This window comes from Lycorma delicatula, chromosome 10 (assembly GCF_047948215.1).
Source record: "Lycorma delicatula isolate Av1 chromosome 10, ASM4794821v1, whole genome shotgun sequence".
Taxonomy (NCBI): domain Eukaryota; kingdom Metazoa; phylum Arthropoda; class Insecta; order Hemiptera; family Fulgoridae; genus Lycorma; species Lycorma delicatula.
In genome coordinates, this window is record NC_134464.1 from 106,942,935 (window position 1) to 106,970,798 (window position 27,864).

General features: G+C 32.3%; 1 protein-coding gene across 2 annotated transcripts; it reads right to left on the minus strand.

Annotated features, from left to right (window-relative positions):
• Positions 1-79: 79 nt before the first annotated feature.
• LOC142331447 (DNA polymerase delta subunit 2-like) lies at positions 80-27,848 on the minus strand. 2 transcript variants are annotated; one of them, XM_075377363.1, is made up of 9 exons: positions 27,287-27,831; positions 26,481-26,608; positions 20,476-20,717; positions 13,634-13,779; positions 9,349-9,473; positions 7,707-7,799; positions 7,104-7,296; positions 4,157-4,267; positions 80-313 (listed from the first exon to the last, which is right to left on the minus strand). In XM_075377363.1, the coding sequence occupies exons 1-9, from the start codon at positions 27,498-27,500 to the stop codon at positions 165-167; spliced, it is 1,401 nt and encodes a 466-aa protein (XP_075233478.1). In that variant the 5' UTR covers positions 27,501-27,831; the 3' UTR covers positions 80-164. The 2 variants fall into 2 exon arrangements, with proteins under 2 accessions (XP_075233478.1, XP_075233479.1); XM_075377364.1 differs by lacking the exon at positions 7,104-7,296 and having other exon boundaries at positions 101-313; positions 27,287-27,848.
• Between the last annotated feature and the right edge of the window lie 16 nt (positions 27,849-27,864).

Sequence of the window (27,864 nt, forward strand, 5' to 3'; positions counted from 1 at the left end):
AAATAACATTGTGCAGTATATAGATTTTTTCATGGCAGGTAACCAAAGGATTAAATGAATTCAACACTTCAACTTTACTGTGGAATAAAGTATTATTGGCTGATAGTTACACTTCACATAAAATAGTAACATTAATTGTATAGCCTGTAAAATAACAATTATTTCTACTTATCAGGTTCTGAACCACTTCCATCAAAGACACCAAATGAAACAGGGTAACAATCTAATGAGGATAAATTAATCACAGCTAATGTCTTTGAGTCTGCAAATCGAGGCACACATACCAGTCTAGTTTTATGAACACCACCATCATCTATAAAAATAGAATTAATACAGTTACAAAAACTAAAATATTACAATTTTTTTGGTTTACAATCCATAATCACCAAATACTTTCTATGTGTGTTTAGAGTTTTAGTATTTCTCTGTAATGGTTCTCTTCAACATCTTGGCTATCCACTTTTTTTTTCAAATTCCTTAGATTACATGATGTGACCAATAAATGGATCTCTTAATTTTATAATATTTTTCCTAATAAAGATACTGTAAAATATATGAAAAACACATAATAGATAATGATAAAGAAAAGATCAAAATAAAATAGGTCAATTGAAAAAGAAAAATATAGAAATAATCTTGTAATGAATCAGATTGATTACTTTGTTGGAAATAACTGAAAAAGTAATTAATATAATGTAACCATGTTAAAAAGGAATTTATGGAAAAATAAACATGAAACATGATGAGGCAAAGCCCAGGAAGAACCAAAAAGAAGACAAACCAATATGGAAATTAATAATGAGGATGAAATTGAAGTTTGTTCTGCTACATTCCAATGAGGGCAAAGTAGCAGTAGGAAAATAATGATAGTGGATGGCCATCTAGCTAACATGTTCCAAGTTCATGTTTCCCCTGGAAACTTGAAATATGAATAAAATAATGAATACAAAATGGAGAAAATAATTTGCTCAGTGGAAACATTCTAATTTGAACTTATTTGATTTAAAACTTCAGCTTAACCAAAATAAAACATGAGCCTGCTCTGGGTAGCCACTCAAGTAATCTGCATACAACATGCAAGTATAACCTATAAAAGTAACTTTACGTACAACTTTGAATAATATTAACTCAAATATAATTAATGAATTAATTTAACTTAAAAAATCAACATCATAGCTTAGTCAAATTATATACTTGAAAAACATTGAGTTAACGTGGTTATTCTAGGTAGATAAAAATAATATTACAGTGATTAAATATTTTAAAAATTGAGAGATTTTAAATCCAAAAAGATTCTCATAAAAAAACTTAGAAGTTGAAAGGTTCAAGTTAAAAATAAAATGCTAATTTATTAAAAATTACTAACCATTAATGAATGGCTAAATTACCATACCAATGGTGTGGGTAATTAGGCGGCTAATAACCATACCAATCATTACCACTTTTATGAATTTTAAAACTGAAAAATAATATTTATATCACTTAACTTTTGCTCTCATATTTCAGTGCACAGTATGAATATATATATAAGTATATTACTTTATATAACAAATGTGGTTTTTGCAGCCTCATACAGATTTTAATAAATGCTACTAAGAATTCCAGAATGCTTCATTGAATATTTATAATAAACTTTACTTTCTCATCTAGATAGCGCTATAGCTCTAGAAGGGAAACTACTTGGTCAGATTACTTCTGTATATGGGGCGTTGATGCCATTAAATTTTAAAAGGTCAAGGGGGTGAGACTGTAGAGCAAGGTCACCCTAAGTATATTGAGATTTCACCTATTTAACAACATATTTTTCTTAGGCACACTTGTTAACAATTAAAAAATAACATTGCAAAAAAATATTTTGCAAGATCACACCACACCAAAAAATGCTGTTGAAGTCATCTGCTATGCTTTGACGTCACAGATGAGCAGTAGAATTAAATAAATAAATAATATTTACAACCTTAAGGGGATTCATTCAGCCTGGCTGGATCTAGACTCTAACCTGGTGTGTTTAGTCTCACAGCTATACCAGCCTGCCAACTGTACAAGTGAAATTTATTCTTTGTAAGATGGGAATTTACATTAGTTTGGTTAATACCACCACACCTGCATGAATTAAGTACAGTATGCACGCATACTTTAGTTAGAATCACTGAATTAAATAAATGAAAAAATATTACATTTAAATAAAATTATAATTTTAAATTAAGTTGTGTGTGCAAGCCATGCATCAGAAACAATTCACAGTTGTAGGGCTTTTCCAGAATGCATCTTTAGCCATATGATAGGAAAGCCCTATAAGTGCTAACAGTTTTTTTAAAATTGAATTGACAATAACGAACTAGTAATCGATTTAAATTTTAGTAAAAGAAAAATACTTTTCCAATAGGGTTCACATTCCCTCCAGAACTCCACTTAAAAATCACTTATTAAAATTTACCAAAGATCATCCAGAAAGTAAGTGTTCCAGAGGGCTAATTAAAAGATCAAGAACATTCTATAATGTAAAATTTTTATTGCTCTGAAGTACAAATCTTATTTTACTTTTTCACATAGTTCCCTTCATTATTGAGGCACTTACTACAGCAGGACACCAGAAGTTACATTCCTTTATCATAAAATGATGCCACCTGTGATGCAAGTCACATACTGACAACTTGTTTGACATCATAGTGGTGGAACTGTTGGCTAGGAAGGAAAGGAAGATTTTAAGATACAAGAATGGGTGATAGTCACTTGGTGTAAGGTTCAGATTGTAAGGGGAATAAAATTATTGAACTATTCTTAGTCGAAGGCCATGAGAAACTTATGTTGTAGCAGCAAGGTGAAGATAATTTACTCTAATATAAGCAGTTACTTTAATACAGATTTGAATACTATATAGTGGATACCAGTGTTCATTGGTGGTTCTTTCTTTCTTTTTCCTGTTTAGCCTCTGGTACCTACCGTTTAGATGTGTGGTTAATTGAAACCCAACCACCAAAGAACACCGGTATCCACGATCTAGTATTCAAATCCATGTAAAAATAACTGGGCTTTACTAGGACTTGAACGCTGTAAGTCTCGACTTCCAAATCAGCCGATTTGGGAAGATGCGTTAACCACTAGACCAACCCGGTGGGTTCATTGGTGGTTGGGTTTCAATTAACCACACATCTCAGGAACGGTCGACCTGAGACTGTACAAGACTAAACTATTTACATTCATTCATACCCTTTGAAGTAATACCTTACGGTAGTTTTGGAGGCTAAACAGAAAAATAGAGCAAGGTGAAGTTGTGTTGTCATGAAGTAAGCTACATTACTTGGCCAGAATAGCATTGAAATTTTTTCAGTTAAGCAATGGACATCACTATTGATTGTGCAGCCTTGAGATTCAACAAGCTAAACCTCTTTATTGCTCCAAAACAATATACACATGATCTTCCAAGTGGAAAACAATGAGTTTGTCTTTCTGGGTAATAAAGTGTGTTGCCACATTCCGTAGAATGTAGTTTCATTTCAGGTGTAATGTGTGACAACCATGTTTCTTCCGTAGTTAACACTTGAATTAAAAATTCCAACATGTTGCCCAACTATTTCATTTTGTGATTTTCCGTGACCATCTTAGACACCTAAAATGCACATAGTTTTGATAATTCAATCTCTCATAAACAATTTTAGACAGAAGCGATAGTGAAATTTCTGAAAAACATATGAAAAGAGATTGGTTACCTGCTCCATTCATCATTGTGCATGTTTTTGCATTCTTCACTAAATAATTGCAACCACCTCCACATCATGGAATTATTCATTGTACTTTTTCCATAAACGTTGCAAATTTGATAGTGATCAACCAGTTTAATGTTCCTTGCATTCAAGAAGCAGATCAGAGACCAAATTTTGCATTGGGTAACTAGATTTCCTTAAACATTTTAAAAAACATAGTAAGAAGTGTACAGATTAGACAACTGAATAAAAATGGCATCAATCCCTTCATAACATATCAGGTGACTCAGCACGCATGTGATTGTAGAATCATGATCACAGCACTGAAGCATCTATATTTAGAAATGGAACTTACTTTCTGGATATAACTTGTACCATTTTACATTGTATCACAAAATTAAAATTGTTAGAATTAACATTAAAACAACAGTTGGGTTCTAAAATATACTTACTACAATTAACATCAATGATTTTAGTCTCAAACTTAGGTTGATTTCCAGCAAAATAAATATCAGGTTGGGAATCCAATATAAAAGGATCATCATCATAGTACGGATAACAACCTACAAAAAATAATTCACAATTTACAAATACAAATAAACTTGAACCAAAAAGTATTTTCAACAAAATGATTAATGTATTTAAATAATAAAAGTCAATGTAATAATAGTAGGGTCAATGCAGTAGTTTTACTTTGGGCAGGATAATGGTAAACAATGGTTTCAGCCGACAAAGGGTAGATGAACCTCCAGAGATGGCTGGACAATAAACGCAGGAAATTGGGGTATGAATTGATAAAGTTCCTTACCAGTCACAGTTGTTTTAAAGCATATGTGTGAGCATGGATGTAGAGACCCTCTGCAGTATGAGATTATTGTAGGGAAAGGACACTGCAGAACACACGTGTTCATGTACTACCAGTTCCTGGAGGATAAAAAAGCATTCTGGAGAGAATTCAGGGTAGTTACCCCATAAAACATCATGGGAACTATGTTATAGATTGTACGGGATAGCACATATGGTATCCATAATATAGGTCAAGCTCATCTGTACAACAATGGCAGAGAAAGTACAGGGGTGAATAATTCCCCTGGAATCTCCTTGAGGCTGCGTTCATATTAAAGCAGGTCCAGCCCCAAGAAGTAACTAAGAAAAAAAGGGGTAGGTAAACAGCATGATGATTTTGCTCTATACCTCAAATATTTCAAGTAGCAAAATGGAAAATAAAGTGACAATTGCTGAAACCACATTTAAAAAAACAATTCCAATAAATCACTGAAGCTAAACAACATTGGTTTTAGTTTTGTTGCACGATGCTATTAACATTTATTGGGGAAAGATGTTCAAATAGTTAGCAACCTGTCAACTTCTGCAAATCGTTACAGAGTCTGTACACTTAAAAATCAAGAACCACTGGGATAATCTGAATGGTACTTATATCATTGAACTTAGTGGTCTTTTAAAATGTAAATTTATCAAGATAACTTCATTGGATGTCAGTAAAACTTAAACAGAATGTTACATTTACAGCTATTTTTCATGTTTCAATATTTTGAGTTACTAATAAAATAATGGTCTATAAGAAATAGTTAAGCTGTATAAGACGAATGAGTAAAATTATAAAGATTATTTATTTTAATATCTCATTCATCAAAACTAAGTTCACTGTTATTAGGAATTCGCTATTTAACATAAAATTTTATTGTTCAATGATTTTTGTAAATAAATGAGTATGGTAATTCTTCTAAGTACTTGCAAGGTTTAATAAAAAAAAATATGGAACATTTTAAAATTTTTCATGCTGTTTAAGTCCAACTGTCAGGTTTTTTTTTTTGTTGGTATACTTGTCCCTAACTAATATTTACATTGGTAGCCATACTGGATGCTTAGTTTATTTTTGGCTTTTGAAAAGGCTACACATCTTTTTCTAAGGTCAGCGTTTTTTAACTTGTGGAAAAATTGAGCAAAGATTTATGTTAAAGTTTGCTTTAAGAATGGAATAAAGTACAGCATCAGATTGGAAATGCTGAATGCTACTTTCACCAATTATTCTATGAATAAAACAAGTGGTAAAAACATTTCCAAGAGGGCCTTGAAGACGTTGAAGATGACGAGCACACCCTGTATGTCTCAGCACATCAGCAATCAATGATAACGTCAACAAAGTAAAGAAAACGATTATGGGCAATCACCAAATCATTAACAGATGCTGATGATGCTGGCATATCATTTGACTAATGCCAAGCAACTTTCTCAGGTGTTTTGGACATGAAACATGTGGCAGCAAAATTTGTTCCAAAATTGGCAAATTACCAAAAGCAGTGGTGAATGAACATTGCACAGGAGAGTTGCTGAATGAAGTCAACGACAACCCATGTTTGAGCACTGCTCAAACATGTCGTAACTGGTAATGCATCATGAGTGTACAGGTATGCTGTTGAAACTAAGGCCCAAGGGTTCAAACGGAAGGTTCCTGAAGAGCCAAGACCAAAAAACGCTTGTCACGTTCGATCCGCAGTGTTCTTCAATTTAAAAGTTTAGTGTATCATGAATTCTTGCCAGCACGTCATACGGTCAGTCAGGAGTAATAACTGGTAGTTCTACGCAGTTTGCATGAAGCAATCCAAAGAAAACGCCCAGATTTGTGCCGAAACAATTCATGGCAATTGTACCATGGTAATATAATCCACCTGTTTACACTTCACTGCTTGTTCGTGAATTTTTGACGAAAAACACCATTATGATGCCTCAGCCTCTGTTTTCATCACACATAGCCTCCTGACTTCTTCCTATTTCCCATGCTAAAAAGAACCATGAAAAGATAACAGAGGAGCTTGAAGATTGGAAAAAGTCGCTGGCACAAATGTATTATATCTGAAGGAGAGTACTTCGAAAGGGACAATAATAATGATGAATAAATTAAGATTTTTTGTGAAAAACTAAAATTAGGTATTTAAGAGCAGGTAGATATTTTTTCATGTTTTCTACCTGTTCCATACTAAAATAATGAAAAAGGATTTTTGCTTCAGAGTCACTGTTTATTTCAATTCTTTTCTTTTACTGTTTTTTGGGGATAACTTATGAACATAACTTGTTTTAATGAGATTGAAATTTGACACATACACTTATTTTCAATTAAACATGTATAATGTATATGAGTGAAAGCTCAGGAATAACTTGCTACTTCCTTTATTTGGAATATTTACCAGTGGTCGCTCCTTGACAAAAAAATTTATGCTCAGAATACACTACCAAAAAAAGACCGTTGTGACTGACTGAAATGTAAGTGACCATTAAACAAAAGAAAAATTTACACCATACACACAAGCAATCAAATATATTAACCATAAAGTAATCATTAGATAAAGACTACTTTAATTTAATATAAACAAATCTTACTTAGAGTATCTGGTGCTGTAGGAGCTAGGTGACCCCATTTTAGTGTACTCTCCAATATATTCAATGAATCAGTAAGATCACTATAAAGTGAAATATCAGTAATCGGTTGGCCAGATGTTCCTATCACCAAACGGTCTTCTATTTGAAAACAATATGGATTTGTAACACCATTCAGTGAATTAAACTTAGAAGCCTGAAAAGATAAAAATAAATGATCAATACCATTGACATAAAAAAATATAAAATAAAATACTCTAATATTTATGAGACATTATGTAACACTAGAATTGGTTCTTTATCTTTATTTTTAAATGGTCAGTAATACTCATGGTAAACTAAATCCTAAATATTCAACTTGTTCTGCCTACATATATTTTACTGGTTATTCTGTGTGAGTCCATATGTCTGACTTGTCATATAGATCATTATTACTCATTTAAATTGTTTAGAAGTTATTTATTAACGAATTAATTATTCTATATAAAACTATCAATTTTTTAATCAATAAATATAATGTCATTACATTATTTTAAATAAAGAGGTAAAAGAATTTTAACAAACATATAAGGTAAATAATCTACAATATTTTACTCAAATACAAACCTTAGGAAACATGCAATAATGTAATGGCTGTTGAGGAATACTGTGATTTGTTGGATCAAATTCACCAGGCATGAGATCAACTGTAATAAATTCCTGTAAAAACCAAAAATGTCAATAAACAAAAACTGTATATATTACAAAGCTAACTGTATTAGTTGGATAGTTCAGTAATATAGTGAACAATAAGTAAAAATTAAACAAAAATATATTACTGCAGACCATTTATGTAACGCTTCAATACTCCAAGGATAAACAACAAAACTATAGCATTAACCTTCTTTTTTTTTCTTGTGTAGTTACTCTGTAATGGTAGTTCTTCCTTTAATAGTATAGAAACAAAAATATCATCAGTATCCCTAAAAATAAGAGTATAGTTCTTAATACAAATATCAGTAAATTTTGATTTTAAACGATTCCCTAATGAAGCCAGTTTCCATTCAGTCTTCAAGTCGTATGTCTGAAATTCTGTAGATTGATAAATCAGAAAATTTACCAGAAATAATCAATTTGAAGTAAAATGGAAACAACAGAGAGTTAGTAAATTTTATATTGCTTAAGTTAAAGAATTTTGGCAAAATTCTCTTTAACAGTATTTTGATAACAAAATTACTGTATTTACTGACAAAGAAATGCGTCACATGATAATGGTTAATGAATTATAAGTCTTTTACTCTTTGTATGGTGTGTATGGGAAGGAGGGAGAGAGACAGTGTGTGTTGTGTGGAGGCATCATGTGTCTATGCCTCCACACAAGTGTGTTCTTAGTTTTGTGATTCAAAATTTCACATACAACAAAATGCCTGTATTTAAACATCTTTTCTTAGTTTAAGTGTTAAAATAATTTAAAAAATAGCATAATTTAAAAAAAAATGGTTTATAATATAAGAAAGGAAAAATCATGGCTTATGATATATGAAAAAAATTTTTAAATTAACCTTGAAAGGGAAATTTCATTCAGAAAAAACATTACAACTAGCCAAAGATATTAGGGCTAGGAACAAGAGTAAAGGAATTTTTTTGGCAGAATTTATGAAGCCAGATACAACAATATCTGCATATGTTTATTGTAAAACATTAACAAAGCTTAGGAAAGCGATACAGAATAAACTGTGAGGGATGCTAACAAGCAGACTGTTTATTTGCATGATCATGTAGTCTCACACCGCCACTAGCACTAGGGATGCAGTAAACAAGTTTAAGGAGCAGATTTTTTAGCATTTCCCCTTATAGCCCTGATTTGTCATCACCTGATTTTCATCTGTTCCCAAAATTCAAGAACTGACTGGCTACTTAACACTTCAAAAGCAATGAACTCAAAGACTGAGTCAACGAATGAAATAGGTACTTTGTTGGCACTGTTCTTAGAAAAGGGAATAGACAAGCTGAAATTACAAAAAGTACTTATTTTGGCAGGGACTGTCAAAAATTTATAAAAGTATGCATGTATAACTTTTATATAAAGTTTCAATTTACTTTTACTTTTTCAAATTATTTTGTTTATTTTTATTACTTGACAAATATTAATTTATACATAACCTTTATATACTTTTGTATTGCTAGGAAGTAGTACCACTGAAGTAAATCTAACTTAATTTACTATAAATTTTTTTTCCATTTAATTCTATAGTAGAAAACTACTTACAACAAGCTGTTCCAAAAATTCATCAAGTTGTTCAACTGCAGACAATGTACTGCTGGATTCTTCAATAGTCAATGTTTGTATTACTTTATTATTTTTTGCTTCAGGAGTCGATCGAACAGAATTTCCTGCATTATAAAAATTAAACATTCTATAAAACTTCAGTTATTTTTAAATTCACACGTAGTTTCTTTTAATTAATTATCAGAGTGAACATCATATTCACTTTTTAGCTAGCAAGACTGCACATCATTAAGCATTAGCTTGTAAGATTTGATTCCTAAAATGTCTTCATTTTACACAAATGCAGAATCTCAATTATACGTGGACACCTACCAAAGTGATATGAATATTAATAATGAACACAAATAAATAAATTTCAATATGTATCCCATGTTACCAATGTTCTTTCAATAACACAAATAGTAACAAGAGATGGTTATGACATTACTCAGGAACTGTTACCCCTTCCTGGATAAAACCAACTATTGATCAGTAATTTAACTAACAATCTTTTGTGAGACCAGTATAATCTTAAAGAAATTTTCTTTGTAAAATTGAGTTGTACATAAAATTGAGAATCAATTTGATTAAAAAATAGTTTTGTCATGTAAAGTTAGTATCATTGCTATTATTTGATGATTAATAAGCTTTCTACAGTAAAAGAAAACAACTACAGGTGATTTTATTTTATTAATTTTTTCTCTTACAAAAACAGATAACCCTAGTTATCTGTTGTAAAATAAAGTCTAGTTATAGTTGTAAAGTAGTGAAAGTTTTTTAGAATTTTCTTTTTTAAAGAAATTATAAAATGCTGTCTTACTAACAATTCTAAAATAATGTCCTACTACCTAATAACAAATCTTTACTTACACACTGGTAATTTTTTTCTCCAAATAAAACTTGTTTAAGTCACGGTACCTCCTCTATGAATCATGAGACCTTGCCGTTGGTGAGGGGGCTTGAGTGCTCAGGGATACAGAGTAGCTGGACCGAAGGTGCAACCATATCGGAGACGTATCTGTTGAGAGCCAGACTAAGGAATGATTCCTGAAAGAGGGCAGCAGCTCTTTCAGTAGTTGTTAGGGGCGTGAGTCACAATGACTTAAACGGCCATATCAACATCACTCAGTCCTCTGAGTACTGCGCAGCTGAAAACAATGGAAAACTACAGCTGTTTTTTTCCAAGAAAATGTAGATCTCTGCATTTTCATTTAACAAAAATGGAGGCGCCTTCCTTGAAAAATATTCCCGAAGTAAAATAGTCCCCCGTTCGGATCTCCGGGTGGGGACTACTAAGGAAGGGGTCACCAGAAAACTAAAAAATAACATTCTACGAGTCGGAGCATGGAACGTTAGAAGCTTAAATAGGGTTGGTAGGCTAGAAAATTTAAAAAGGGAAATGGATAGGGTGAATGTGGATATAGTAGGAATTAGTGAGGTTCGGTGGGGAGAGGAAGGCGACTTTTGGTCAGGCAATTTTAGAGTAATTAACTCAGCGTCAAATAATGGGCAGGCAGGAGTAGGTTTCATGTGAACAAGAAGATCGGGAGGAGAGTGGAGTATTTCAAGACGCATAGCGATAGAATCATTGTAATAAGGATAAAATCAAAACCTAAACCGACAACGATTGTTAACGTCTATATGCCTACAAACGCCCATGATGATGATGAAGTAGAGTGTGTATCCGAAGAGACTGATGAAGCAATTAAACACGTAAAAGGAGATGAAAATTTAATAATAGTTGGAGATTGGAATGTAAGCATTGGAAAAGGCAAGGAAGGAAATATAGTGGGTGAATACGGGCTGGGCAAAAGGAATGAAAGAGGGGACCGACTTATAGAGTTTTGCACGAAGTATAATTTAGTAATTGCCAACACCCAATTTAAAAATCATAATAGAAGAATATACACTTGGAAAAAGCCAGGCGATACTGCAAGGTATCAGATAGATTATATCATGGTTAAGCAAAGATTTAGAAATCAACTAGTTGACTGCAAAACTTACCCTGGAACAGACATTGATAGCGACCATAATTTGGTGATAATGAAATGTAGATTGGGGTTTAAAAACCTGAAGAAAAGGTGTCAGATGAATCGGTGGAATTTAGAGAAGCTTGAGGAAGAGGAGGTAAAAGATTTTTGAGGAGGACATCACAAGAGGTCTGAGTAAAAAAGGTAATGTAGAAGAAGAATGGGAGAATGTTAAAAAGGAAATTCTTAAATCAGCAGAAGCAAACTTAGGCGGAATAAAGAGAACTGGTAGAAAACCTTGGGTTTCAGACGATATATTGCATCTGATGGATGAACGTAGAAAATATAAGAATGATAGTGATGAAGAAAGTAAAAGGAACTATCGGCAATTAAGAAATGCTATAAACAGGAAGTGCAAACTGGCGAAAGAAGAGTGGATTAAAGAAAAGTGTTCAGAAGTGCAAAGAGAAATGAACATTGGTAAAATAGACGGAGCATACAGGAAAGTTAAGGAAAATTTTGGGGTACATAAATTAAAATCTACTAATGTGTTAAACAAAGATGGTACACCAATATATAATACGAAAGGTGAAGTCGATTGATGGGTGGAATATATTGAAGAGTTATACGAAGGAAATGAACTAGAAAATGGTGTTATAGAGGAAGAAGAGGAAGTTGAGGAGGATGAAATGGGAGAAACAATACTGAGATCTGAATTTAAGAGAGCATTAAAAGATTTAAATGGCAGAAAGGCTCCTGGAATAGACGGAATACCTGTAGAATTACTGCGCAGTGCAGGTGAGGAAGCGATTGATAGATTATACAAACTGGTGTGTAATATTTATGAAAAAGGGGAATTTCCATCAGACTTCAAAAAAAGTGTTATAGTTATGATACCAAAGAAAGCAGGGGCAGATAAATGTGAAGAATACAGAACAATTAGTTTAACTAGTCATGCATCAAAAATCGTAATGAGAATTCTATACAGAAGAATTGAGAGGAGAATGGAAGAAGTGTTAGGAGAAGACCAATTTGGTTTCAGGAAAAGTATAGGGACAAGGGAAGCAATTTTAGGCCTCAGATTAATAGTAGAAGGAAGATTAAAGAAAAACAAACCAACATACTTGTCGTTTATAGACCTAGAAAAGGCTTTCGATAACGTAGACTGGAATAAAATGTTCAGCATTTAAAAAAAATTAGGGTTCAAATACAGAGATAGAAGAACAATTGCTAACATGTACAGGAACCAAACAGCAACAGTAACAATTGAAGAACATAAGAAAGAAGCCGTAATAAGAAAGGGAGGCCGACAAGGATGTTCCCTATCTCCGTTACTTTTTAATCTTTGCATGGAACTAGCAATGAATGATGTTAAAGAACAATTTAGATTTGGGGTAACAGTACAAAGTGAAAAGATAAAGATGCTACGATTTGCTGATGATATAGTAATTCTAGCCGAGAGTAAAAAGGATTTAGAAGAAACAATGAACGGCATAGATGAAGTCCTACGCAAGAACTATCGCATGAAAATAAACAAGAACAAAACAAAAGTAATGAAGTGTAGTAGAAATAACAAAGATGGACCACTGAATGTGAAAATAGGAGGAGAAAAGATTATGGAAGTAGAAGAATTTTGTTATTTGGGAAGTTGAATTACTAAAGATGGACGAAGCAGGAGCGATATAAAATGCTGAATAGCACAAGCGAAACGAGCCTTCAGTAAGAAATATAATTTGTTTACATCAAAAATTAATTTAAATGTCAGGAAAAGATTTTTGAAAGTGTATGTTTGGAGTGTCGCTTTATATGGAAGTGAAACTTGGACGATCGGAGTATCTGAGAAGAAAAGATTAGAAGCTTTTGAAATGTGGTGCTATAGGAGAATGTTAAAAATCAGATGAGTGGATAAAGTGACAAATGAAGAGGTATTGCGGCAACTAGATGGAAGCATTTGGAAAAATATAGTTAAACGAAGAGACAGATTTATAGGCCACATACTAAGGCATCCTGGAATAGTCGCTTTAATATTGGAAGGACAGGTAGAAGGGAAAAATTGTGTAGGCAGGCCATGTTTGGAATATGTAAAACAAATTGTTAGGGATGTAGGATGTAGAGGGTATACTGAAATGAAATGGCTAGCACTAGATAGGGAATCTTGGAGAGCTGCATCAAACCAGTCAAATGACTGAAGACAAAAAAAAAGTTACGGTACTTATTAATAATGGAATGGTTTTATTTTTAAAACAAAAAAAATAATTATTCCAGTACTGATGTCTGAGAAAGTAAATGTATATTTATACTCCTAAATTACCCACCAGCAATAACTAATCTTGCAATTTTTGCTTGTCTTTGCTGATCATCTGCATCTCCCAACCATCCTGTAATCCAATCAATCATTAACTGAAGTGAAAATAAATCACCATTCTGACTAATATCCAAACCACTCAGTATGACCAAATACCTGAAATCAATAAAATTATAATGCTTATTTTAAAAAAATGTAATTTACGAATTTTAATCCAGATAGTTACATTGTGATTCTGCCATAACATAGCCATAAATTAAACTTCAGCATAAAATAAATTAAGTAGAAGTCTAGATTACTTTCAGAATTACAATTTTTTTATTTTTTTTAGTTGAAAGAGTGATGCCAACAGTATTCTATAGGAACTAGTCAAATGGGAATGACATCAACCACTAGGATAAATCCTTACTTCATATCATTTTCAATTACCCACTTGAGATATACCATTTCTTCAGTAATGACCACAGTAAGGGATGAAATTATCATCCTTCCTCTAATATAAAAATAATTAATAACTAGTAAAATAATATAATACTAATATTTTTTTTTTTTTTTTTTTTTTTGTCTTCAGTCATTTGACTGGTTTGATGCAGCTCTCCAAGATTCCCTATCTAGTGCTAGTCGTTTCATTTCAGTATACCCTCTACATCCTACATCCCCAACAATTTGTTTTACATACTCCAAACGTGGCCTGCCTACACAATTTTTTCCTTCTACCTGTCCTTCTAATATTAAAGCGACTATTCCAGGATGCCTTAGTATGTGGCCTATAAGTCTGTCTCTTCTTTTAACTATATTTTTCCAAATGCTTCTTTCTTCATCTATTTGCCGCAATACCTCTTCATTTGTCACTTTATCCACCCATCTGATTTTTAATATTCTCCTATAGCACCACATTTCAAAAGCTTCTAATCTTTTCTTCTCAGATACTCCGATCGTCCAAGTTTCACTTCCATATAAAGCGACACTCCAAACATACACTTTCAAAAATCTTTTCCTGACATTTAAATTAATTTTTGATGTAAACAAATTATATTTCTTACTGAAGGCTAGTTTAGCTTGTGCTATTCGGCATTTTATATCGCTCCTGCTTCGTCCATCTTTAGTAATTTTACTTCCCAAATAACAAAATTCTTCTACCTCCATAATCTTTTCTCCTCCTATTTTCACATTCAGCGGTCCATCTTTGTTATTTCTACTACATTTCATTACCTTTTGTTTTCTTCTTGTTTATTTTCATGAGATAGTTCTTGCGTAGGACTTCATCTATGCCGTTCATTGTTTCTTCTAAATCCTTTTTACTCTCGGCTAGAATTACTATATCATCAGCAAATCGTAGCATCTTTATCTTTTCACCTTGTACTGTTACTCCGAATCTAAATTGTTCTTTAACATCATTAACTGCTAGTTCCATGTAAAGATTAAAAAGTAACGGAGATAGGGAACATCCTTGTCGGACTCCCTTTCTTATTAGGGCTTCTTTCTTATGTTCTTCAATTGTTATTGTTGCTGTTTGGTTCCTGTACATGTTAGCAATTGTTCTTCTATCTCTGTATTTGAACCCTAATTTTTTTAAAATGCTGAACATTTTATTCCAGTCTACGTTATCGAAAGCCTTTTCTAGGTCTATAAACGACAAGTATGTTGGTTTGTTTTTCTTTAATCTTCCTTCTACTATTAATCTGAGGCCTAAAATTGCTTCCCTTGCCCCTATACTTTTCCTGAAACCAAATTGGTCTTCTCCTAACACTTCTTCCACTCTCCTCTCAATTCTTCTGTATAAAATTCTAGTTAAGATTTTTGATGCATGACTAGTTAAACTAATTGTTCTGTATTCTTCACATTTATCTGCCCCTGCTTTCTTTGGTATCATAACTATAACACTTTTTTTGAAGTCTGATGGAAATTCCCCATTTTCATAAATATTACACACCAGTTTGTATAATCTATCAATCGCTTCCTCACCTGCACTGCGCAGTAATTCTACAGGTATTCCGTCTATTCCAGGAGCCTTTCTGCCATTTAAATCTTTTAATGCTCTCTTAAATTCAGATCTCAGTATTGTTTCTCCCATTTCATCCTCCTCAACTTCCTCTTCTTCCTCTATAACACCATTTTCTAATTCATTTCCTCCGTATAACTCTTCAATATATTCCACCCATCTATCGACTTTACCTTTCGTATTATATATTGGTGTACCATCTTTGTTTAACACATTATTAGATTTTAATTTATGTACCCCAAAATTTTCCTTAACTTTCCTGTATGCTCCGTCTATTTTACCAATGTTCATTTCTCTTTCCACTTCTGAACACTTTTCTTTAATCCACTCTTCTTTCACCAGTTTGCACTTCCTGTTTATAGCATTTCTTAATTTCCGATAGTTCCTTTTACTTTCTTCATCACTAGCATTCTTATATTTTGTACGTTCATCCATCAGCTGCAATATATCGTCTGAAACCCAAGGTTTTCTACCGGTTCTCTTTATTCCGCCTAAGTTTGCTTCTGCTGATTTAAGAATTTCCTTTTTAACATTCTCCCATTCTTCTTCTACATTTTCTACCTTATCTTTTTTACTCAGACCTCTTGCGATGTCCTCCTCAAAAATCTTCTTTACCTCCTCTTCCTCAAGCTTCTCTAAATTCCACCGATTCATCTGACACCTTTTCTTCAGGTTTTTAAACCCCAATCTACATTTCATTATCACCAAATTATGATCGCTATCAATGTCTGCTCCAGGGTAAGTTTTGCAGTCAACGAGTTGATTTCTAAATCTTTGCTTAACCATGATATAATCTATCTGATACCTTCCAGTATCGCCTTGCTTTTTCCAAGTGTATATTCTTCTATTATGATTTTTAAATTGGGTGTTGGCAATTACTAAATTATACTTTGTGCAAAATTCTATAAGTCGGTCCCCTCTTTCATCCTTTTGCCCAGCCCGTATTCACCCACTATATTTCCTTCCTTGCCTTTTCCAATGCTTGCATTCCAATCTCCAACTATTATTAAATTTTCATCTCCTTTTACGTGTTTAATTGCTTCATCAATCTCTTCGTATACACACTCTACCTCATCATCATCATGGGCGTTTGTAGGCATATAGACGTTAACAATCGTTGTCGGTTTAGGTTTTGATTTTATCCTTATTACAATGATTCTATCGCTATGCGTTTTGAAATACTCCACTCTCCTCCATATCTTCTTGTTCATCACGAAACCTACTCCTGCCTGCCCATTATTTGACGCTGAGTTAATTACTCTAAAATCACCTGACCAAAAGTCGCCTTCCTCTTCCCACCGAACCTCACTAATTCCTACTATATCCACATTTGTCCTACCCATTTCCCTTTTTAAATTTTCTAGCCTACCAACCTTTTTCAAGCTTCTAACATTCCACGCTCCGACTCGTAGAATGTTATTTTTCAATTTTCTGGTGACCCCTTCCTTAGTAGTCCCCACCCGGAGATCCGAACGGGGGACTATTTTACCTCCGGAATATTTTACCAAGGAAGGCGCCTCCATTATTGCTATGTGAAAATGCAGAGAGCCACATTTTCTTGGAAAAAAAGCAGCTGTAGTTTTCCATTGCTTTCAGCTGCGCAGTACTCAGAGGACTGAGTGATGTTGATACAGCCGTTTAAGTCGTCCTGACTCACGCCCCTAACAACTACTGAAAGAGCTGCTGCCCTCTTTCAGGAATCATTCCTTAGTCTGGCTCTCAACAGATACCTCTCCGATATGGTTGCACCTTCGGTCCAGCTACTCTGTATCCCTGAGCACTCAAGCCCCCTCACCAACGGCAAGGTCTCATGATTCATAGAGGAGGAATACTAATATATTAATTTATTTAATTTACATTTTTTATAATCCGTTTTTTTCTTTATTTTTCCTCTGTACGTTTAAAAACAACTACATATAATAAAATATTTTTTCAGCCTCTGTAAAGTACAGAATTAGAGAACACACTTACCTTTAATTCTTCATGTTCAAAATGTTTTCAGGTCTACTAAGCCCATCTTCAGTGATTTTTTCTAATAATTCTTATTTTTGTACATTTACACATTAAATTATAGCTTTTTACTTTTATTTTGTAACTTTTATTAATAAAAAAATTTAAAAAAATTCAGAACAAATATTTGTTCAGTCAAGAGAATGAAAAGTATTGCAATAACTATTAATTTATCAATATCTTATCTTTGTATATCAAATAAATTAATTTGAATAAGAATGTTCCCATCAAATTTTGTTTGCAGATTTAGAAGGCTAATAACAAATTTATCCTTAAAATAAGCATAAATTATTAGGTTTCTTATTATTATTATTATTATTAAAAATAGGTTTCTCATTGACCTTGAAAAACCTATTTTTTTATTTTTAAATGATTAAAATGTTCATTAAATCTACCTTTAAAGGACCTATTCGTTTTAGTATATATTTTTTTCAAAATTGTTGCATTTTATTTTATAAATATCGAAAGAATCATATTTATTTTTTACTTTTTTATCATTGTAATATTTTAAATGTTTTATTATATGATTATCAGGTTTATATTTTTTATCATTATATGTGTTAATCAAGTTATCTATAATTTCATTTGTATAAGAGTATTTTAAATAAATATTTTAACTATTTTTATATTTGGGTATTAATGTAGTAATATTTGTTATTGAAAAATTCTGGATTATATTTTTTTATGTATATTATATTTTATCAATCAATGGCGTATGATACCCATTTTTTATAGATATATTTTTTTATATTATTTATTTCATTATACAATTCCTGTTTATTGTTTATGTATTTTATTTCTCTATTTATCATGCTTTTAAAAATATTATTTTTTTTTTAAATGTAAATTCACCCTTATAAATTTGCAAACAGAATTTGATGGGGACAACCTTACTAAATTATTTAAATTGGCATACAAAGATTAGATTAGAAATTAATAGTTATTGTAATAATTTTCATTCTCTTGACTAACATATATTTGTTCTGAATGTTTAAAATGTTTTAATTAATAAACAATTTTTACAAAATAAAAGTAAAAAGCTATAATTTAATGTGTAAATGTTTTTTTTTTTATCTTCAGTCATTTGACTGGTTTGATGCAGCTCTCCAAGACTCCCTATCTAGTCCTAATAAATGTAAAAAATAAAAATTATTAAAAAACATCACTGCAGACTTAAGGGCAGGGACTTAAAGGGGCTTAGGCCTGAAGATATTTTAAACATGAAAAATTAAAGGTAACAGTCTCTAATTCTGTACTTTGCAGAGGCTGAAAAAATATATTATATATAATACTAATATTGAAGAGTTATACGGAGGAAATGAATTAGAAAATGGTGTTATAGAGGAAGAAGAGGAAGTTGAGGAGGATGAAATGGGAGAAACAATACCGAGATCTGAATTTAAGAGAGCATTAAACGATTTAAATGGCAGAAATGCTCCTGGAATAGACGGAATACCTGTAGAATTACTGCGCAGTGCAGGCGAGGAAGCGATTGATAGATTATACAAACTGGTATGTAATATTATTGAAAAAAGGGGAATTTCTGTCAGACTTCAAAAAAAGTGTTATAGTCATGATACCAAAGAAAGCAGGGGCAGATAAATGTGAAGAATACAGAACAATTAGTTTAACTAGTCATGCATCAAAAATCGTAATGAGAATTCTATACAGAAGAATTGAGAGGAGAATGGAAGAAGTGTTAGGAGAAGACCAATTTGGTTTCAGGAAAAGTATAGGGACAAGGTAAGCAATTTTAGGCCTCGGATTAATAGTAGAAGGAAGATTAAAGAAAAAAAAACCAACATACTTGGCGTTTATAGACCTGTTCCCTATCTCCGTTACTTTTTAATCTTTACATGGAACTAGCAATTAATGATGTTAAAGAACAATTTCGATTCAGGGTAACAGTACAAGGTGAAAAGATAAAGATGCTACGATTGTCTGATGATATAGTAATTCTAGCAGAGAGTAAAAAGGATTTAGAAGAAACAATGAACGGCATAGATGAAGTCCTACGCAAGAACTATCGCATGAAAATAAACAAGAACAAAACAAAAGTAATGAAGTGTAGTAGAAATAACAAAGATGGACCACTGAATGTGAAAATAGGAGGAGATAAGATTATGGAAGTAGAAGAATTTTGTTATTTGGGAAGTAGAATTACTAAAGATGGACGAAGCAGGAGCGATATAAAATGCCAAATAGCACAAGCGAAACGAGCCTTCAGTAAGAAATATAATTTGTTTACATAAAAAATTAATTTAAATGTCAGGAAAAGATTTTTGAAAGTATATGTTTGGAGTGTCGTTTTATATGGAAGTGAAACTTGGACAATCAGAGTATCTGAGAAGAAAAGATTAGAAGCTTTTGAAATGTGGTGCTATAGGAGAATGTTAAAAATCAGATGGGTGGATAAAGTGACAAATGAAGAGGCAAATAGACGAAGAAAGAAGCATTTGGAAAAATAAAGTTAAAAGAAGAGACAGACTTATAGGCCACATACTAAGGCATCCTGGAATACGCTTTAATATTGGAAGGACAGGTAGAAGGGAAAAGTTGTGTAGGCAGGCCACGTTTGGAATATGTAAAACAAATTGTTAGGGATGTAGGATGTAGAGGGTATACTGAAATGAAACGACTAGTACTAGATAGGGAATCTTGGAGAGCTGCATCAATCCAGTCAAATGACTGAAGACAAAAAAAAAAAAAATACTAATATAGCATATATTAGTATAACTAATAGTAATATAATAAAATACACACAGGTATAAAATATATTTATAATAATAATTTAACAATAACAAGATGACATCTGTTAGGTTTATCACAAATAAAACTACCTATCAGTATCTACACAAGACAATGTTCTTGTAGGAGCAGGTGCACCAACCCAGCAAACATCTTCAACATGAAATTTCCCTGATTGATCTTCATTTCCCATAACAGCACATATAATACCAGTAACAACTGAATGAATATCTATATTACCCAGTAACATAATACGCTGTAATTCATCTTCAAGAATTAATTTATCAGAATCTGATGTAAAATGCGATCTTGGCGGCTGTGGTACTAGCTGTAACTAAGAAAAAAAAAAGAAAATAATCTGAATTATTTTGATAACATATATATTTTTTATTACCACTTTGGTAAGACTGAATAATTTACTTGATCAATGAATGTCAATTTTTTCATACTGACATATGATGTTTACAATAGAAAAAGTGAAGATAACAAATTGTCAGAAATTCAAAATAAACCATAAACTAATCTTAGTAGTCATCAGAGTCAGACTCTTAGACAGCTGTTGAAGATGAATGTGCATCTTGTAAGGTGATTCTCTGCCATACATATTACTAATAGCATGAAATATGTGGGGTGGTTTGTCTCTGTTGTGACTATATTTCAGAGTAAATATAAATTTGGCCAAATGTCCTACAATGTGGGGTTTGGTATTGCAATACCTTGGTGCTTTACCCCTAACCTCTTTTCACAAAATTCTAACCTTAACCTCTCTCTGGATTAGTATCTGGACAGATCCCCATAATTTGCAAAACTGATTGCTAATTGAGTAGAATAGAAATAATGGGGCGCTCAGACATTGATCTTGCAACCCACCAGGTTGGTCTAGTGGTGAATGTGTCTTCGCAAATCAGCTGATTTTGAAGTCAAGAGTTCTAAGTTCAAATCCTTTACTAGGATTTGAACCTTAAGATTTTTATACAGATTTGAATTAAAGATCGTGGACACCGGTGTTCTTTGGTGGTTGGGTTTCAATTAACCACACATCTTAGAAATGGTTGACTTGAGAATGTACAAGGTCTACACTTCATTTAAACTCATACATATCATTTTTCAGCGAGTCCTACCAATGTACACCAACTGTCTGTATTAATGTTTCTCTATTATTACCAGATATGCATTTTGAAAGGCGAATTACTGTCTGCTTTGGCTTCTGAAGTTTTTTTCTTTTGGTGACAGTGTAAATCCATCACTATTTTTGCAGAGTACAAGTAAGCATTATAAAAGTACAAGTGGGCATTAGTAAGGCAAAGCATTTTTATGCTGCATCTGCCAGCTTTTTAGACATATACATGCGAAATTTAAATCTTCCTCTAGACAGAATTAGAATTTCATCTAAGGATACGTGGGAACTAGTTGAATAAACTCTTCACAATTCTTTATGAAAGTGCTGAATAAATTATTTATTGCTGCAGCAGGATCAGTTTTCCGGCGCTCTTCATGAATTGGTGAATCATCAAAATGTAATCCCAATAACAGTGTTTCATAACGCTTTAATGGCACTGTTCCTCGAAAAATAAGATGCCCAGTTGTGTCAATGGAAAAACAGAAGACAAACATTCATGGTTTGATTTGAAAACACAACACAGAATTAGGAAACCAAAAAGAGCCTTGATTTCATCTTTATCTCTGTTTTTGTAACTAGATAAATTTTCATTTTTTATTTTTCTTCAAGTGCTTCAAGTTTTTTGTTTGTCTTTGTAACCTGCATGATATAAGTAAAAAAAAAAACATACGCCAAACAGTTGACTTGATCCATATTTTTTTTAGCACCTAAACATGTTAACATTTTATTTTTACCATTTTTCTTTGGCTTCAGTGGGTGATTCAGATTACCAGATAAAAAAATTCCTTTTACCATAGTAAATTATATTTGTTTGTAGTGAATCTTTAACACTACAACCGAATTTAGGATGTTTTCAGTGGACACCTCTAATGCCTGGAATGGTTCAGGAGGTTCTTCAATTGCTGGGGCGTCATTAGTTTGAACCAGGCATCAACATTTATAAAATTTTCAGTAGTTATATTGTCAACATCTATTTCTGAATCAGAATCGTGATCAGATTCGGATAATTCAGATAAATGGTCTTTATCGGGAATATAAGAGTTGTCAAATTGATAATCATCGTCACTTATCACCTGAAGAAACAGCCATTTTGAAAATTTTTTTTGTCCTTTCAGATACATCAAGAATTTTTTTAGACTAACTCATTGTAACCTAAAAAAAAAAATAGAGAATAAAATAAATAATTAATAAGAAGAAAACAGGTAGAAAATATGACAGTAACTAGAAGTTTCACAAAGAAAGTAATATCCATCTGTGAGACGAGGCTAGTACATACCTCTTAGAGTTTTACCTATCTGGGAGATGGTGGTATTCTTTGTTCAACAAAATACAAAGCAATAAGCAACAGAACTATGCAATCAGAATAAACAGCCAAGAAAATGGAACATGTAACTGAGACCCCAGCAAAAAATAACTAATATTACCAATTCCTTATGCAAAAACGCAAAATGTACCCACCCGCCTGAGACATGGATAATACTTGCAGAGGGTAAATGCAAATTAAAACTGACAAAAAACAAAACAAATTCAATAGTATGTATATATGTCAAGTAAATTAGTCATCATAATAGTAAACAAAAACCACTCTATAAGAGATCTGCAAATTTTAGTTGAATCAATGTATAGATCTCTGATTTTTTGTAATTCTGATCAAAAAATCTAATGGGACACCACATGACTTCCTTCTACGCCTATTAAATTATATATACACTTTTTTTTTTAAATAGAAAGTACAATAAATTTTATTTCATTAACTACTTCTGATATTTTTTTATATATATTTTTTATTGTTATTATATTATTATTATGTATTGCATTTATTTTTTTTTTTAATCAGAGGTTAATAATAATTATTAATTTTTTTTTTGTCTTCAGTCATTTGACTGGTTTGATGCAGCTCTCCAAGATTCCCTATCTAGTGCTAGCCGTTTCATTTCAGTATACCCTCTACATCCTACATCCCTAACAATTTGTTTTACATATTCCAAACATGGCCTGCCTACACAATTTTTCCCTTCTACCTGTCCTTCCAATATTAAAGCGACTATTCCAGGATGCCTTAGTATGTGGCCTATAAATCTGTCTCTTCGTTTAACTATATTTTTCTAAATGCTTCTTCCATCTATTTGCCGCAATACCTCTTCATTTGTCACTTTATCCACTCATCTGATTTTTAACATTCTCCTATAGCACCACATTTCAAAAGCTTCTAATCTTTTCTTCTCAGATACTCCGATCGTCCAAGTTTCACTTCCATATAAAGCGACACTCCAAACATACACTTTCAAAAATCTTTTCCTGACATTTAAATTAATTTTTTATGTAAACAAATTATATTTCTTACTGAAGGCTCGTTTCGCTTGTGCTATTCAGCATTTTATATCGCTCCTGCTTCGTCCATCTGTAGTAATTCTACTTCCCAAATAACAAAATTCTTCTACCTTCATAATCTTTTCTCTTCCTATTTTCACATTCAGTGGTCCATCTTTGTTATTTCTACTGCATTTCATTACTTTTGTTTTGTTCTTGTTTATTTTCATGTGATAGTTCTTGCGTAGGACTTCATCTATGCCGTTCATTGTTTCTTCTAAATCCTTTTTACTCTCGGCTAGAATTACTATATCATCAGACAATCGTAGCATCTTTATCTTTTCACCTTGTACTGTTACCCCGAATCTAAATTGTTCTTTAACATCATTAACTGCTAGTTCCATGTAAAGATTAAAAAGTAACGGAGATAGGGAACAGGTCTATAAACGCCAAGTATGTTGGTTTGTTTTTCATTAATCTTCCTTCTACTATTAATCTAAGGCCTAAAATTGCTTCCCTTGTCCCTATACTTTTCCTGAAACCAAATTGGTCTTCTCCTAATACTTCCTCCACTCTCCTCTCAATTCTTCTGTATAGAATTCTAGTTAAGATTTTTGATGCATGACTAGTTAAACTAATTGTTCTGTATTCTTCACATTTATCTGCCCCTGCTTTTTTTGGTATATCATTACTATAACACTTTTTTTGAAGTCTGACGGAAATTCCCCTTTTTCATAAATATTACACACCAGTTTGTATAATCTATCAACCGCTTCCTCACCTGCACTGCGCAGTAATTCTACAGGTATTCCGTCTATTCCAGGAGCCTTTCTGCCATTTAAATCTTTTAATGCTCTCTTAAATTCAGATCTCAGTATTGTTTCTCCCATTTCATCCTCCTCAACTTCCTCTTCTTCCTCTATAACACCATTTTCTAGTTCATTTTCTCCGTATAACTCTTCAATATATTCCACCCATCAATCGACTTCACCTTTCGTATTATATATTGGTGTACCATCTCTGTTTAACACATTATTAGATTTTAATTTATGTATCCCAAAATTTTCCTTAACTTTCCTGTATGCTCCGTCTATTTTACCAATGTTCATTTCTCTTTCCACTTCTGAACACTTTTCTTTAATCCACTCTTCTTTCACCAGTTTGCACTTCCTGTTTATAGCATTTCTTAATTGCCGATAGTTCCTTTTACTTTCTTCATCCCTATCATTCTTATATTTTCTACGTTCATCCATCAGATGCAATATATCGTCTGAAACCCAAGGTTTTCTACCAGTTCTCTTTATTCCGCCTAAGTTTGCTTCTGCTGATTTAAGAATTTCCTTTTTAACATTCTCCCATTCTTCTTCTACATTTTCTACCTTATCTTTTTTACTCAGACCTCTTGTGATGTCCTCCTCAAAAATCTTTTACCTCCTCTTCCTCAAGCTTCTCTAAATTCCACCGATTCATCTGACACCTTTTCTTCAGGTTTTTAAACCCCAATCTACATTTCATTATCACCAAATTATGGTCGCTATCAATGTCTGTTCCAGGGTAAGTTTTGCAGTCAACGAGTTGATTTCTAAATCTTTGCTTAACCATGATATAATCTATCTGATACCTTGCAGTATCGCCTGGCTTTCTCCAAGTGTATATTCTTCTATTATGATTTTTAAATTGGGTGTTGGCAATTACTAAATTATACTTCGTGCAAAACTCTATAAGTCGGTCCCCTCTTTCATTCCTTTTGCCCAGCCCGTATTCACCCACTATATTTCCTTCCTTGCCTTTTCCAATGCTTGCATTCCAATCTCCAACTATTATTAAATTTTCATCTCCTTTTACGTGTTTAATTGCTTCATCAATCTCTTCGTATACACACTCTACCACATCATCATCATGGGCACTTGTAGGCATATAGACTTTAACAATCGTTTTCGGTTTAGGTTTTGATTTTATCCTTATTACAACCAATCTATCGCTATGCGTCTTGAAATACTCCACTCTCCTCCATATCTTCTTGTTCATCACGAAACCTACTCCTGCCTGCCCATTATTTGACGCTGAGTTCTAAAGTCACCTGTCCAAAAGTCGCCTTCCTCCTTATTATTAATAAATCAATATATTTAATAATAAAAAAAAATATGAAGTCTGATTCGAACCGATGTGCCTTTGTAAGATCCAAATATTTCATAATTGAAATTTTATTAGGCTATAACTCTGGAACAAATGAAAATAAGAACCACTTATGATATATCGTTGAAAATCTCTCAATGAAGGCTTATTACTGCAGTTAAGAAAAATTTTTTGGGCTTTTCTGGGCACTTGTGGTCCAGTCGATTGCAATCAAAGGGGGAGATGCACAAACTAGATGTTACAACAGTCCAAAATCAACTTATCCTATTCAACAGACTCAGTTTTATTTCAACTTTCTACGGCTAATTGTTTTTTAGTTATGCAAGATACACACATACATACATGCCAGAATTAGTCAAAATGGATTCAGGAATAATCAAAATGGATATTTCCATTGAAATCTGAAATTTAATATGTCCTCACATTGGACAAATAGCGATTTTTTCAATAATTACTTTACATATACAAAGAATAAATTAGAACCTAATAGTGTAACTAACACCAATTATGTATATAATTTATATTACTTACCTCTTCACTAATTTCCTTTAGAATGCTTGGTTTCAATTCTTGATGTTTAAACAAAGTTCCAATGACAACACATTTCTCACCATTTATATCAGGAAGATCCATTAAACGTGCTATCCTCACATTTGAACCTATAATATAATTTACACATTATAATAAAAAATAAATATCGTAACATATTGTAAAAAATAACAAAACAAGTAATACTAATGCCAAATTATAATAAGGACTATAATTAAATAACAATAGCTACACTTACAAGCAAAACTCTGTATTAAAAACCAGAAACAAAATATGCTTCAAGATGAAAATAACCGTGTTACAAGTAGTTTACACATATCACTGGCAATTCTTTTTTAGGTAAAGCCAAAGGAAGGATGTATTGCATTAGAAGCAGATCAAAAAAAAACTTCTTTATTCTAATTTATGTAAAAAGTACAGTTAGTTCCAGAATTATGTTACTGTTTTTTTACTTGTTACTGTTATTGTACATAAGATTCTATCAGGAATGTGTAGCTGTGCTACACCAAGCATAGAAAAAGAATTACATCAGCCTCTTTCTGGCAGGATCAAGGGAAACCATGAGAAAATCTTAAGTGTTATCACAAGATATAAACAATAATAAAAAAATCAAAATCAGTGTAAAACAACAGTGTATAAATTGAAACTATAAAAGTACTTTCTATTTATACATGTTAAATGAAGTTGAAACACGGGTTTTGTTTCTTTGATTTTTTTAAATTAGTATTAATACATTATTAGAATGAAATCTCATCAAAGTAGTAATAATGATAATCAAGCAAACTTACCCCATTTTTGACCAATACATTTAATAAGATTGTCACGCATCTTACTAAGTCTAGCTGCATATATGTGAGCAAATTGTCGGGTGAAGTCTTTAGACTGATGGCGATACTTAAACGATAAGTTGTTATACGAAGATTGAACTCGAGAAAAAACTTCATCCACCGATATTTTATCGGCTGAATTGGGCAAATTTCCCTTTTTATCGCTTACCTTCATGATATCACCTAGTCAAAAATGTTCCCTCACCTTGATTTCAAATATTGTAGTTTTACAACAAAAAACTTCCACGAACAAACGTCATTTATATACTTTGTGATGTAATTTGGAGGTTAAGCAAACAAGTAATACTCAGATAAAGACCAATTCAATTACTAACAAACACATCATCAAAATTAGCACTTCTGAAGACAATTAATTAAGACACGAACAACTAGCCGCCAACTTAAGTTTGACAATCAATGTCGCAAACATACCCAACCATGCCGAACCACAAACTCTGAAAGAGCCACAAAAATTAATTATGTTTAAAAAGTGAAAATGAGAAAATCTAAATAAAAAACTATCCAAAGTAAAACTTCCA

What these genes read in the sequence shown, in the direction of transcription:
- LOC142331447 (XM_075377363.1), bottom strand. Translation starts at nt 27,500, where the DNA reads ATGAAGGTAAGCGATAAAAAGGGAAATTTGCCCAATTCAGCCGATAAA. An exon ending in TCTTGTGTAGATACTGATAG is followed by an intron (nt 13,780 to 20,475) that starts GTAGTTTTATTT and finishes TATTGATTTCAG; the next exon opens with GTATTTGGTCATACTGAGTG. An exon ending in AATTTTTGGAACAGCTTGTT is followed by an intron (nt 7,800 to 9,348) that starts GTAAGTAGTTTT and finishes TGGTTTTTACAG; the next exon opens with GAATTTATTACAGTTGATCT.